The 14,198-nt window shown below is 54.3% G+C and overlaps 4 protein-coding genes across 4 annotated transcripts; 3 read left to right on the forward strand and 1 right to left on the reverse strand.

Moving 5' to 3' along the window:
• Positions 1 to 3,918: 3,918 nt before the first annotated feature.
• Positions 3,919 to 4,725, forward strand: BBA_03425 (uncharacterized protein; the record flags this gene model as incomplete). Its single annotated transcript, XM_008598522.1, has 1 exon — positions 3,919 to 4,725. One exon carries the CDS (start codon positions 3,919 to 3,921, stop codon positions 4,723 to 4,725), a length of 807 nt encoding a protein of 268 aa, XP_008596744.1.
• Positions 4,726 to 6,322: 1,597 nt separating this feature from the next.
• Positions 6,323 to 8,152, forward strand: BBA_03426 (BCS1 protein precursor; the record flags this gene model as incomplete). The annotated part of the gene is made up of 1 exon (XM_008598523.1): positions 6,323 to 8,152. One exon carries the CDS (start codon positions 6,323 to 6,325, stop codon positions 8,150 to 8,152), a length of 1,830 nt encoding a protein of 609 aa, XP_008596745.1.
• A 255-nt stretch (positions 8,153 to 8,407) lies between these two features.
• On the reverse strand, positions 8,408 to 9,961 carry BBA_03427 (tricarballylate dehydrogenase; the record flags this gene model as incomplete). The annotated part of the gene is made up of 1 exon (XM_008598524.1): positions 8,408 to 9,961. The coding sequence occupies one exon, from the start codon at positions 9,959 to 9,961 to the stop codon at positions 8,408 to 8,410; it is 1,554 nt and encodes a 517-aa protein (XP_008596746.1).
• Positions 9,962 to 12,372: 2,411 nt separating this feature from the next.
• On the forward strand, positions 12,373 to 13,932 carry BBA_03428 (hydroxymethylglutaryl-CoA synthase; the record flags this gene model as incomplete). The annotated part of the gene is made up of 3 exons (XM_008598525.1): positions 12,373 to 12,432; positions 12,543 to 12,645; positions 12,737 to 13,932. The coding sequence occupies 3 exons, from the start codon at positions 12,373 to 12,375 to the stop codon at positions 13,930 to 13,932; spliced, it is 1,359 nt and encodes a 452-aa protein (XP_008596747.1).
• Positions 13,933 to 14,198: the final 266 nt, after the last annotated feature.

Consider the following 14,198-nt stretch of genomic DNA (forward strand, 5'->3'; position numbering starts at 1 on the left):
TTCCGGCTTCCGCTTGGCGACAACCTAGTACCTAGGGATACTAGCGCTCGAATTAGCGGACGTCCCAAGGCCCTAAAACGCCTGCACCGGACAGTCGGGGCGCTGTGGTTGGTGGTTGGCTGCCCTGAAAGAGGACCCCAAGAGCCCAAGGACCCCAAGGAGCGCCAGGGCCACTGGCCAACTCCACCTACAGGGGCCGCAGAGCACCATAAGGTGAAGGTCGTGGCCCTGGGCGCTGCCCTGTCATTGGGTGCGGCGGAGCAGCACATTCGAAAGAAAATGGTGCCTCATGTACCAGGCACAACTAAACTCCCACCAAGCGGGGCCTCGACTGGGTCTTCTTTTCCGCCCACACATCACGCCTCTACTTATTCCTTTCCTGCACACTTATCTGTCAACCTCTGAGTCGAGCAGCGCGGCCCGCCCAGCGTGCCTTACTGCCTGATCTGTTCGACGAACCAGCTAGCCAACTGGCCTACCCATCAGTGACCATCATGCACAACCTAGTACCGGATGAGAAGGAGCAAAGCTCGTTGCTTTATATTCTGCGCCTGCAGCAAGCCACAGTATCAACTCGAAACTTGTTTCGGCAGAGAATCAACCCTGCGTTCTGTTCCATTCTTTCGTCCAGCGAAGGATTGCCAGTAGCCACAGCGCGACATGCATGCCTCGCTGCCACGGTCATGCCTGTTGCCAAATGGACCGCCCCACGGCCTGTGCTTCGAAGGGAGGGGCCGGACCAGCTAACATCGTCAACTAGAGTGCTGACTAGGCACCATATCGTCTTTTGCTGACATTGCGCCGCATTGTCAGCACCTTGCTCAACGCGCCTGTGTACCGCCCTACCATGTTGCCCATAATACTGGTTCTCGGCATACGAGCATCTGGTGGGTGACTTGTCGGCATAACGGCAACCTACTGATGCAGAATCTTCTTCACCAGCTTTTATGCGCGGATTGATCGCTTTTCTCCCAGCCCGTTACCGACTACAGTGCGGGATACTGTGCGCAAACTAATAGTCTGAAGCGCGTTGCGCGCCACGGTCTATTACAACGTGTAGCAATGCCTGGCACAAAAAAAAACATCAAAACTTTATTTTGTTTAGCCGTCAGCTTAAGTGTATCACATTCTTCAATGCTATCTTGACACGATACTGATGCCGCTTGATCTCCGGGTTTGTGCTATAGTTTCCAGGTGCACAAAGACTTGTAACAGACAGCATGGGCACAGATGCAGGACCAGCTTGGCCTTTTGTTGCTTTGAACGAATACTATTCAATACGGCAAGAGCTAGAGCCCAAGCGAAAGCCCATTCGAACAGACTAAAGCCTCCTATGCAGGACTTTAAGTCTCCTCCCTGCGTCGTATCGCCAAAACCCCCATGTCGGGCAACTTTGCGGAAACTTTGCCTCGCCTTTTCGAGATGTTCCTCAGCTACAATAACGATCAGCCGCAAGCATCAACATAGTTATTGGAGGATGCCACGAGAAGGTCTCAGAGCAATGCCTGGTTCTTGGTATGTCGGTGAAGGCGGTTGGGGCGCTTGCAGCCACCATGGATCTTGCCCCCAGAGCTGTGGAAATCATACGTGAATATTGCCGGTCAACTCCGACGACAGGCATTGCCCCATCTTATGATGGCCGTGTGGATCGCCGAAAATACTCAGCGGCAAATACTATGGCTCCATTCAAAGCGAATGAGTTATAACGGCCATACCGGTTATGCATAAGATTGTTAATTACTACAACAACAAGCAGTGGGCGACCCGAAAAGGATATGTTCACGTTACAGGTTAATCTTGCCATGGAGATTGCATCGACTGTTTTATCCCATGTAGCGGAAGTGATCGTGCCGCACCCAGGCATCGACGTGAAACTTTGCGAGTTTGTACGGCAGGCTACGGAGCACTTCTAAGCACTGTAGACAGAAAAGTGTTTACCGCGCCCACTTTACTGCCCTGCCAGTAGGCAGGAGGAAGTTTGTTTCCGAATGGGAGGCCTCGAAGCGTGAATTGTGCAAGTCGGGGCCGTTGGAACCGGAAGTTTCGCGACGGGCCATTGAGCTACTTTGCCACAATTTCTTCTTCCGCTTTCCTTTTCTTTACTTGTAGACTTGTGGTAGATGATATTCCGAATGCCGTCTTGATGCTGAAGTGAATCAATGTTTAGATACAAAGTAACAAGTCTAAGAAATCCCTGTATAGGCCCGGGTTGTATGGGGCTTGTCTTTGTTGTCACCGGCGCTTACACTGTGACAAAGCCAACAACGGTACTTTACCATATTTAAGCAAGGATGATGCCTTTTTTTTTGGACGGCATCGTTCTTACACAGGAGTTGATTTATTAACTGCAGCTTACCAGTCTGTGAAGGAATGTAAAAGGGGTCAGGAAATGGTACGTCATCTCTAATCTCATCTATGAATAGCTGGTTCGTGTTTCAGGTTTCGGCTTCGGCCCACAGATTACTCCAGAGTCTACGATGGGACGCGAATAGTTGAAGCTTGCGGTAATAATAGAGGCAGGCCGGTATGGAAAGACCACCATGGCTTATTTATGGTAATTGATGATGACGCCCTTTTTTCTTCAGCAAGAACTTTTATCAATCCTTGTCAATTCAATTTCAACCTTGCTCGCCAACTTGCCAACCAATCAACCAACTTGCTTGCCAATTCTGTTGTCACACTAATTAACTAACTAGAGCCAAAAAAAGGGTGGGTCGCAGCACAAGGAAGGAACTTGTGAGAGCAAAGCAACAGCTCATTGCCAAAGTCGTCAGCCCTGGATCGACTATGGTTCAAGATGGTGCTGAAAACAACTCATGTAACTCCCAGTTGCTTTCATGCCTCCAGGTACTGGCCACAGTAACTCATCGGCTTCTGTTGCGCACAATGTAATGTCCCGTCTTGATGCTGCAAAAGAGGCGGCCGGCCGTCAGGGCAAACATCCCGCCTGTACTCCGTACCCCTTCTCCCCTCTTCTCTTGGTGGTACAACCGGGCCTGGCCACCATGCAACCAAGTGACCCCCGTCTCGCCGTCCACAAGTACCCCATCTCCAGCGCCTGTACCACCCGGAAATGGGGAAATAGAAGAAGACGAAAAAGAATGCAGCCCTTTTATTCCAGCGTTTAGGTAGCTGCCGCCCGGCTTCAGACGCTGAAGAACTCGGGTGATGCGGCCAATGCGGCCAAGTTTGCGGCCCTCTTCCCTTCTTGTTGCATGGCGTCACACCAGGGCCGTGGCAGATAATATGACAGAGGCTGGCGGCACGCCAAGTTGCTGCCGTCTTGTGCGTTGCGAGCGGTCCAATCACTGGCACTGATAATTCGGCATCATGCCCCGTTCAGCGCAGGCAGCAAGTCGGTTGGGCCCCGAATTGGTCCGTCAGGTCTGGGTGCCCGAGGCCTTCGCAGCGCCAGCATGAACCATGGTTCATGGTTTGTGTAGGAACAGTTTCCTTCCCCGCTATGCATCAACGAAAGCGCCACGGCGCGAAACACTGCTTTCTTTTTCTATATTCAAGCGCAATTTATTTGCTGCCTTGTTGGCCAGCCGAGGCGGCCTACTTACTGCTGGGCCGCCTTTCAGCATTTTGCGTCACGCCGCCGTGGTCCGCCTCTTTGTCGTAGGCGCCCGCGTGCCTCTCCAAACGCCGTGTATCATAGGTAGGTAACTGCGGGCTTGACGGTGCATCACAGAACGGCAACTCAATTCTGTATCACTACTACTTTTGACGGCATAAATATCATTGCTACATCTCCATGTGCCCTCCTTGTGTTTTGTTTCTCGTCTTCTTGCGCTTACACATGCATCTTCACCAACCCCGCGGGCAACGACACACAGCACAACCACACCCCGACCAACAAACTACACACACCCTGTCCCCCAATCTTGCACGCTCCGCCCGGCGCGCCCTGCTACAATGCCCGCCGACAAATCGGGCGCGCTTATGATTGTGGCCGATGATCAAGACTCGTGGATGCAGGCTTATCAGGCCCTCGGCCGCGGCGGTCGGGTGATTCGACACAAGAAGCTGCCGAGCAAGCCGAGCAAGAGCTTTCGCTTCCTGGCCTGGAGCGCCGGCATGCCCTCAAAGTCAACGTACCTCCGCAAGACGAGCGACGTTCTCCCCGAAAACACATGGTACGACGGCACGCACATGCGATACCAGGAAAGCAACCCCCGGTTCCGTTGGCTGGCGCGGGGCCGCCACTCCCGGGGGGACGACGACGATGACGACGATGACGACTGCTGCGGCGGCGGCGCGCACGGAAGCTGCTGCGCCGACTGCGCGAACCACAGCCTCCCCTGGGGCGGCCAGCCACCGTTGGTACCGTTGGCAGCACCGTTGGCCGGCTACCCCCAGCCAGAGTACCTCCAGGCCGGCTACTACCCCCAGCCAGAGTACCTCCAGGCAGGGTACCCCCAGCCAGAATACGCCCAAGCAGAATACGCAAATCCATACGACTCGTGCGGCCAATACATGCCGGCGTCGCAGCCCTGCCAGGAGGTGCAGTGGGCGCAGCCGGGCCCCGCCCGGCCGGCGCCGTATGACCGGCGCGGGAGGCGCTTCACGCCGATGGAGTCGCCGCCGCCCAACGACGAGAGCAACAACTGGATCTGGCGGGATGGACCAATCGGCCGCGTGCGCTACAGCAGGCAGCTAGCAATGCCCATCTGCGACGAGTCGGGGATGAGTCCCGGCGTGGAGCAGTATCGTTGCGGGTAAGGGACCGGTGGGGTAGTCGAAGGGAAAGAGAGGAAGGGTGAGAGGGCAAAGAGGGAGGGTTTGAGAGGGTGGTGAATAACATGGACAGCAACTTGTACATATAAATGGGGGATGGGATTGTAAATACATGTGGGTTGTTCGGTCTGGTGGGGTTAGGTGTATCATTGGTTGGGCATGGAGCGGCACGTTGCGAGATGACTCTTTTTTTTTTTTTTTGGACTTACACGTCTCTGTATTTCTGACAAGGCTTTTTTTACGACTAATGAGGATTACATATTAATCTCAAATGCCAGTGTCGGGCAGCGATTTGTGCTTTGGGTTGGGCTAAAGACTCGGCGTCCCTTATCATGTATGGAAAGGGAATGTGTTACAATGACTCTTGACCAGTAAGTATCCAATGAGTTGAAGGTTTTCGCAAGGCTCGTGTGCGAGTTACACAGGTCAAGTCTTTTTGCCTTGTGGTATTACCCTTTCTTTACAGAACCAGGATAGCTCACATCCAGCAGCAGCTACATTCTGTAGGTAACCGGACCAGACCGGCCAAACATTATGACCGCTTGCGCCATCAGTTCATCAAGCTTCTTTTTTTGTCCCCCTCTTCAACAAAATCACTTTCCTCGTGGATTCGAAACAACTTGTCATGTCTCACTCAGCCTTGTCAAAATTTCCTTAGCGGCGCCCACCTGCAGCATCCCGTCACGTTTATGTTAGGACAAAAAAGAAGAATGTGTAAAAAATAAGGCAACCTTGAATCATGAAGCGCAAGGGGAAAAAAAGAGGCTGAGCAATTGGGTTTTAACTGCCAGCTATTGGAGGGAAAAGCTGAATGCTGCATGCATCGCCCCAACAAGGCGGCGCCTCTAATGCATCAGACAAGGGGGGGCGGGCAGTGTAAGTGCAAGGTGTGACGCAGCCCGGATTGGTCAACCAGATGTAATAGCGTAAGCTCAACTCGAAAAGAGACTAGAACAAAAGAAAATGGTCGTCAAGTTTCTGCTTCAGACTCTACTGCAGCCTGATCTCGAGTTTTCCAATTGTATTGCCCAAAACTCTGCAGGTTTGACATGTAACCAAACCGCCTTATTCACAAGATGCCTTCACCTTTATCGATGCTACAAGGGGCGAGTGTGACTCAATCGGCAACGCTCCATTTTCTCGTGTCGTTAGCGGCGAATTCCCTAAAGTGGCAATATCTTTCCTTCCTTTGCTCGGCCCTCACTTTCACCGATTACGATTACACCGTACTTTGCCGCCTTTGATGCACTTGTTGTCGCACGCCAATGTGAACGCACGGCCAGGATCATTTAGGCAACGACCCGGACAACTTGTCCGCCTCGCCCCCCAAACAAGCATCTACAATACGAGTCGATTACGATGGATGCCTTTTTCTCATGACCTTATATAGACTCTTCAATCCTCCTCTTCTCTCTCCTACTCACTTTTCCCTCTTCTTCCTTCACGCTCTCGTCACCTTTCAGCCCGTCCTCGTTAAGCAGCGACCTTGGCGCTTGTCTGGGTCTAAACCAGGCGGCATTTGACCTCACTCATTAAAACATTGCAAACGCTGCAACCTCTGAGACCAAGCAATAACGCAATCATGGATCCTCTGCAAGCTGTTCAGGATGCCATGAGCGACAGCACAAACGACAGCTCGGGCATCCCCTCACCACAGTTTGCGCTCCTCAACTACTTCTTTCCTGGGTACTCGGTGCTTGTCTCGACGCTCAATACTAGCCTCGGCGCCGACTTGAACCAGTACTTGCCCTACGTCATTTCTGCCATCGCCGTCGTATTCTCCTGGCGCTACGTCTGCGACACCGTCATGAACCACGTCGAGAACAGCTTCATGTCCTCGTTCACCGTGCATACCGACGACGAGACGTACAACATCCTCATGTGGTGGATGACCCATCAGCCCTTTTGCCGCGCAACGCGCAATTTTGTCGTCAACACATCCGTCTACTCGCGCAGCGACTATCTCTACCGCTCTCACGACGACAGCGATGACGACTACAGCGATAGCGACGACGAGCCCGACAGCGTCCAGGACGACGCCGCCGGAGGAGGACAAGGAGACGGCCTTGCGCTGTCCTCCAGCCGCGGCAAGCACGTCCTCCACTACACGCCCTCGGCCGGCACGCACTGGTTCTGGTACCGCGGCCGCCCGTTGCGCTTCGCCCGCCGCCAGACAAAGGACAAGATCAGCCTGCGTAACCCCAGCGAGCAGGAGGAGCTCTGCGTATCCTGTCTCGGACGCGACCCTGGCATACTGAAGCAGCTCCTCGCCGACGCCCGGCTGCTCTACCTGCGAAAGGACGACCGCAAGACCATCATCTACCGTGCCACTAGCTCCGTCTCCCCTTACGGCACTGATAGCTACTGGCAGCGCTGCATGGCCCGTCCGAACCGCGACTTCTCCACCGTCATTCTCCCAGAAAAGCTCAAGCAGGACATCATTGCCGACGCCGGCGACTATCTCGAGCCTTCTACGCGCCGCTGGTATGCCAATCGCGGCATCCCCTACCGACGAGGCTATCTCCTCTACGGTCCACCCGGCACGGGCAAGAGCTCTCTCAGCGTGGCTCTCGCGGGCTACTTTCGCATGAAAATCTACATTGTCAGCCTGAGTTCCCTCACGGCTACCGAGGAGCACCTTGCATCGCTTTTTGCCGAGCTCCCCACCAATTGCATTGTGCTTCTGGAAGACATTGACACGGCTGGTCTGACCCAGACGCGTGAGACCAAGGAAGATGAGGACAAAGACGGTAGTGACAAGACTCCTTCTCAGAAACAGCTGTCCCTCTCCGCGCTTCTCAATATTCTCGACGGCGTTGCCGCGCAAGAGGGTCGCGTTCTTATAATGACCACCAACCACCTCGAGAACCTCGACAAGGCCCTCATCCGCCCCGGCCGAGTGGACATGATCATCCCCTTCTCCCTCGCCGACGCCGACATGAGCGCGTCCATTTTCAGGGCCATATACACGCCATTTGACGGCGAGCTCGGCGAAGGCGCCGTGACCAGAGGCGATGAGAAGAAGACGCTCATTGACGAGATTGCTATCCTCGCCAAGGAATTTGGTCGTCGCATCCCTCCGGACGAGTTTAGCCCTGCCGAGATTCAAGGTCTGCTCTTGCGCCATAAGCGCTCCGCGCACACGGCCGTCGATGCCGTCGAAGAGTGGGTGGAGCAGATGCGAGTGGATAAAAAGAACAAAGCGGAGAGGGAGAAGAAGGAACAGGAGGAAAAGGAGCAAAAGGAAAAGGAAAAGAAGGAGAGGAAGGATAAAAAGGCAAAGGAGAAAAAGGCCAAGAAGAAGGGAAAGAAGAAGGGTGGCAAGGACAAAAAGAAGCACGAGGATGAAGACGACACAGACAACGAAGAGGATAAAGACGAGACAGAAGACAGCGACGATGAAAGCGACTGACAAAAAGGACGGCAAGAGCAAAGGAGAGGATGATGGAGCTGAGAAGCAAAACGGAGAGCCAGTGGCAGCAATGCCCAAAACAGATAAAGTGCACCAAGAAGAGCACAACAGTCAAGGCTCCTCTATGTTGGGGTACGTCCCCCAATAAAAAATAGCATCGCATAGCAACGGCGTTTGTCTTTCCGAGCCATGATATACACAAGATGAATACATGCGACTGCCTTTCTTTTGCACCGTGCCATATCCCCCATGCTTCTACATTGGCAGCCTCGACGCGACATGCTCGGCCGCTGCCTTGCCCGCCCTCTTACCAAAGACCGTTCCGGAAGTGAGACCACTGCCCCCAGGATAATTACCGTAAAACAGGCCACCCAGCATTTCGCCAACGCAGTATACGCCCGGGATCAGCTTGCTGTCGTCGCCAACGAGCTGTGCCGTCGCGGAATCCACGCGCAAGCCGCCAAAGGTAAAGGTGATACCACATGTTACTTTGACGGCCAAAAACGGCGGCCTGGTCACCGCCAGCGCCCAATTGGACTTTGGCAGCGCGAGGCACGTTCCCGTCGAGAGACCGTCTTTGATGGCGGGGTTCCAAGCCGCGGCGGCGTCTGCAGGTCGTGCGTGCACGGCATCGTTGTACGCCTGAATGGTCGCGAGAAAGGCATCCTTATCCGTGAGGCCGCGCGTCACACAGAGATCGGCAAGCCCCTCGAGCGTGTCGGCTTCAAGTCGCTCGGCACGCTCCTTGCGGTACTCCTCGGCGCGTAGCCAGCCGCTCGTCTGCGCATCCCAGAGTTGAAACGCCGTGTGCGCGGGCTGCTGGAGAATGGCGCGGCCAAACTTGGCATATGTGTAGTTGCGCAAATCTTCGCCTTCATCCACAAAGCGCTTGCCGTGAATGTTGAGCATCAGCCCCAACGGATAGCCAGACTTAGTATGCTCATTAGATGCCAGGCGATCACCTTGATTCGGGTCCGTGTTGGCCGCGTCCCAGGCGACGGAGTGGCAGCCCGCCCAGTCGCCTACGGGCTGGGCGCCGAGTGAGTTCTGCGCGAGCTGCAGGCAGTCACCGGTGTTGTATGGCGTGCCGCGCACGGCGGCCTTGTCCCAGCCTGCGCCGAGAAAGCGTCTGCGCATCGCCGCGTTGGCTTCGAAGCCGCCAGCCGCCAGGATCACCGCTCCAGCTTTGATATTCGCCTCTTTACCGTCACACCTGACGCAGGCGATGACATCTCTGCCCTCTGCCGCATGCTGCAAAGCAACAAGCTCAGTAGAAAAGTACACGTCTATTCCATGCCTGCGAGCCGCGGCTCTGTGGTCATCGATCAGGCTTTTACCGCCATCTAACGTCTTCAGACACAGACCACCCCAGAATTTGAGTTTTCCATCCACCTCGTACGCTTGGCGATTGAACGACAGCGAAAAGCGGATGCCGTTGGCAGCGAGCCACTTGACTGCCGTGTTCGATTCTGAGACGAGAGCGTGGGCAAGGTCCTGGTCGGACTTATCTTCGCAAACACGACGGATATCGCTGAGGAATTCATCCCGTGTATATGGGGCGAGCTCAATGTTGGCAGCCTGCTCCTCTGACACATTGTCCACCAACGGGAGGACATCCTTCAGCCCATCGTGCGCAACACGGTATGCACCCGCCGTGAAGAAGGAATTGCCGCCTGCCCACTCCTCGGGGCAACTGTCTATTAGAATGACATTTCGGGCCCCAGATTGGCTGGCAGAGAGTGCTGCAGAGAAGCCCGCGTTGCCGCTCCCAACAACAAGTACTTGGCAGTCTGGCGGGGCGGCAGGCATGATGCCACAGTCCAGAACCTAGATGTGGCGACGTACCCTCTGCGATCATCAAAGCTGATAACAAAGTTTAATCGCGCAAGTTGTCGACATAAAACGAGCAGCTGCGTTTTATACCCCCACCATGAGGCATTTGGCTGAGCCAGTGGAGAGGTCATGACGTTGGAGGAGAGATGATCTGGTCAAGGGCTCGGGTGTAGGGTGGGCAGTGGCAGCGCGCCGACCCAAGCTCCGATAGTACGCCGAGCCACAAACGAGCCAACCGATCTCGAAGCAGATTCGCTGCCATCCATTGCAAGAACATTTCAAGGGCGCGATGTTTGAATTGACGGGCGATTCTGGGATAATAAATACACCAGACCTTGCCGCGGGTGTTGATACTCTTGCCCCTGGTTTCTGGGCCGATTTTCGGGAGCCGATCCGATCAAGGACGCGAACACGAGCCCTGGACAGCCTTGAATCCTAGTTAGGTTCGTGTAAGACCCGATGAGACCAGACCACTGGTGTGCAATGTGCAATATAATCGCGAACGCGATTACCAAGCAAAACTCATGGAAGATCTGGCATCTTAGATGCGTCGTAATAAATGCGAAGGCATGAGTGCTATATCATAAATACGACACTAAGAACAGGCTGGCAGTGGCAGGACGTCGTAATTATATCGGGAGGACGCATCGCGTTCTACATGATTTAGCGTGGATGATGTATTTTTTGGTCAATGTCCGAACGCCCGTGGCGTACTCGCCGGCGTAATCGAACCCAAATATCATCGTATTGTAAGGTCATGTTTTGTGCCGTGTGACGTGTCCGTGTACAACGCGGTATTCTTGGTTTGGTGCAACCGCACTGGAAAACGGCCTCGAGCTTGGAAATTTCAACACAGTCACGCTGAATTTGTTGACTTTTCTGATTGGCTGCTAGTCAAGCAGCGTCGCGTGGCCACGGCGATCATGTTGCACTGTAACTATTCATGCATTAATTACGACCGGACGTAAATATTGGGCATGCTTGCAGGTCGAGGCAGCCCGGTCCCCATATCTACCCGTGGCAGGTTACGGGGATAGCGGCAACTGAAATAATACTTCCTTGTATCGGAAGCATGTATCGGAAGCATGGATAGATGCCGATAGAGATGACGCGAGCCATCAGTAAAAGAATTCCTGCAATATTCGTTTGGTCTGTGACTGGTGAGGCTCAAGGGCGGCGTGGCTGGCCAAACGACGGCTCATGCAGCATCTAGACTCGGACCCTCTTTGCGCAAAAGGGTCTGGCAGCTAAGCCTATCCGAGACAAAGCCCAGCGCCAAGTTGGGACCAAGACGAGTTTTCGCTGGCGCAACCATAGATCTGTGCAGTCAGCTATCGGCAAGAGAGCCAACCCCTGTCGGCTCGTCCGAACGCTTGGGTACGAATACGGGAGTTGCACGCGATCGAGTAATCAGTATCGGTTCAGGTAGATGAAGCCAAGCCGGTTGAGAGAGCCTTTCATTGAGGGAGCCATAGATAGAGTTGGCAGTTGCGAGATAAGTGATTGTCTTGCTTTGATGCCGTCCATTCGTGTCTGGTGGACGGTTGCCGATGGTGGGAGAGACCATTCGGAGCCGTGCCTGCGTTTGGAGCGATTACGGCTCGAGCTCGGCTGGGAGATGGTGTTATTACCGCGTCAACGGCAACGGCAGCCCTACTGCAGCTGGGAAATGAGACATGCAAGATGATGCTATGCGTGCGAATGCTGATTCTGGTAGACGACTGGGCTGGGGCTATGGTAATTGTGGCGTTTGCCTTGACGCCTAGCGGACTGGGATTCGGCCAGTGTCATCGTCAGCTTAAGCGAGTAAGGCTACGGGATGATGGGTAGACTCCGAAGCAAAACCAAGAAATACAACTCTGTATTATAACGGACCAAATATGCCGCGTTGAACTAGAGGCCAGTGGAATTGGCATGGGCAGCCGATGGCTGTACTCGTGGCAGCCGCACTTGCAAGTGGGAGAAGATGATCTGTGGTGGAGACTGGCTATAACCCAGCTGCGTGGTGATGCACTGATGGGCCATGGCTGGTGTGAAGCTCGTCCCCCCCAACCGTCCCTCACCACCCCACCAGAAAGCTCGCCGCCCCTGCCCCTGGCAGAATCCGCTTTATGGCCAATTCGGATTTTTCTGTCTTGTCTTGTCTGCTCCTCGTCCAAGCCTTGTTGGAGCTTCCTGCCGTTAATAATAAAGGGCGGTGAAAATCCTGTTGCGATGCCACACCCTTCTCTTCTCTCCACCCCCACTAGCTCAGGTCGCACTCGAAATTAATAACCTTCCACGTCCCCCCCTTATTAACTACACTTGTCTTTCCCAGTCGTCCCTTACTTCTGTTCTCTACCTCATTCTTTTCTTCCTGCCATTCAACTCCCATATACCCTTTCAAAATGGCTGCTCGTCCTCAGAACATTGGCGTCAAGGCCATCGAAATCTATTTCCCCAGCCAGGTATGTCGCTGGCTGACGCTACCCCTCCAAATTGGCCCCTCTATGCACACGATGCTGTGCTCTGCCGGGTCGCCATCGCAACGACGAGAAACTAATTCATTTTCCTCCAGTATGTTGAGCAGAGTGAACTCGAAAAATTTGACGGTGTCGCCGCCGGCAAGTACACCATTGGTCTCGGCCAGACCAAGATGGCTTTCTGCGATGACCGCGAAGGTACAGGCTACCCCTCCATCCTCCGACGTCGCTTCTCGCACCGCTCGCAGGCAACAGAGCACCACAACCTGACCTCTTCTTTCCATTCTAGACATCTACTCCATGGCCTTGACCGTCACTTCCAATCTCCTCAAAAAGTACAACATTGATGTCAACTCGGTCGGCCGTCTCGAGGTTGGTACTGAGACTATCCTTGACAAGTCCAAGTCGGTCAAGTCGGTCCTCATGCAGCTCTTTGGCGACAACACCAGCCTCGAAGGTGTTGACACCATCAACGCCTGCTATGGTGGCACCAACGCCTTCTTCAATTCCGTCAACTGGGTAGAGTCCTCTGCCTGGGACGGCCGTGACGCCATTGTCGTCTGCGGTGACATCGCTCTCTACGCCAAGGGTGCTGCCCGCCCTACTGGCGGTGCCGGTGTCGTTGCCATGCTTGTCGGCCCTAACGCTCCTGTCGTTGCCGAGCCTGGCCTGCGTGGTACCTACATGCAGCATGCCTATGACTTCTACAAGCCCGACCTCACCTCCGAGTACCCCTACGTTGATGGCCATTACTCGATCAACTGCTACACAAAGGCCCTCGATGCCGCTTACCGCGACTACTGCAAACGTGAGGCCAAGCAGGTCAATGGCGCCGCCAAGACCGAGGACGGCAAAACCTCGCTCGACCGCTTCGACTACATGACATTCCACGCCCCCACCTGCAAGCTGGTTCAGAAGTCCTACGCCCGTCTTCTGTACCACGATTTCCTCGCCAATGCCGACCTTCCCGCCTTTGCTGAGGTCGCCCCTGAGCTGCGCGATATGGACTACGAAAAGTCTCTGACTGACAAGGCCGTCGAGAAGGCCTTCATGGGCCTGACCAAGAAGCGCTTCCAGGAGCGCGTCAACCCTGCCATTCGGGTCGCTACCATGTGTGGCAACATGTACTGCGCCAGTGTCTGGGGAGGTCTCGCCAGTCTGCTGTCACTTGTCCCCAGCAAGGACCTGGAGGGCAAGCGCATCGGCCTCTTCAGCTACGGCTCCGGTCTTGCTGCATCGTTCATGTCCTTCCGCGTCAACGGCAGCGTTGAGAACATTTCCAAGGTACTCGACATCTCCACCAGACTCGAGGCTCGCCGCGCTGTCCCCCCGGCTACTTACGACGAGATGTGCAACCTTCGCAAGCAGGCCCATCTCCAGAAGGACTATACCCCCAAGGGCGAGACCTCTACCATCATCCCCGGTGCTTACTACCTTACCAAGGTCGACGACATGTTCAAGCGCGAGTACGCCGTTCAGGCCTAAACGTATTCACGTTTGATGAGCATTTCAGTGACGCGAGATGAATTTTGCCACAAAAGAGAAGGAACAAGAATATGTTGAAACAAGCCTTCAACTATTGCTAATAGACGAGCTGGTGCAAGGAAGCAAGGACACACTAATTGCACCGATTTAGAAGTACCAGAGTACATCTCTGGTCATTCGGCCGCACATTGTATATACTTTTGGTGTCTAGTACTACGCCACATGATGCAAATTAACGATCAAAATATTCTCGGATAGGGCTACAG

This window comes from Beauveria bassiana, assembly GCF_000280675.1.
Source record: "Beauveria bassiana ARSEF 2860 unplaced genomic scaffold BBA_S00007, whole genome shotgun sequence".
Taxonomy (NCBI): Eukaryota; Fungi; Ascomycota; class Sordariomycetes; order Hypocreales; family Cordycipitaceae; genus Beauveria; species Beauveria bassiana.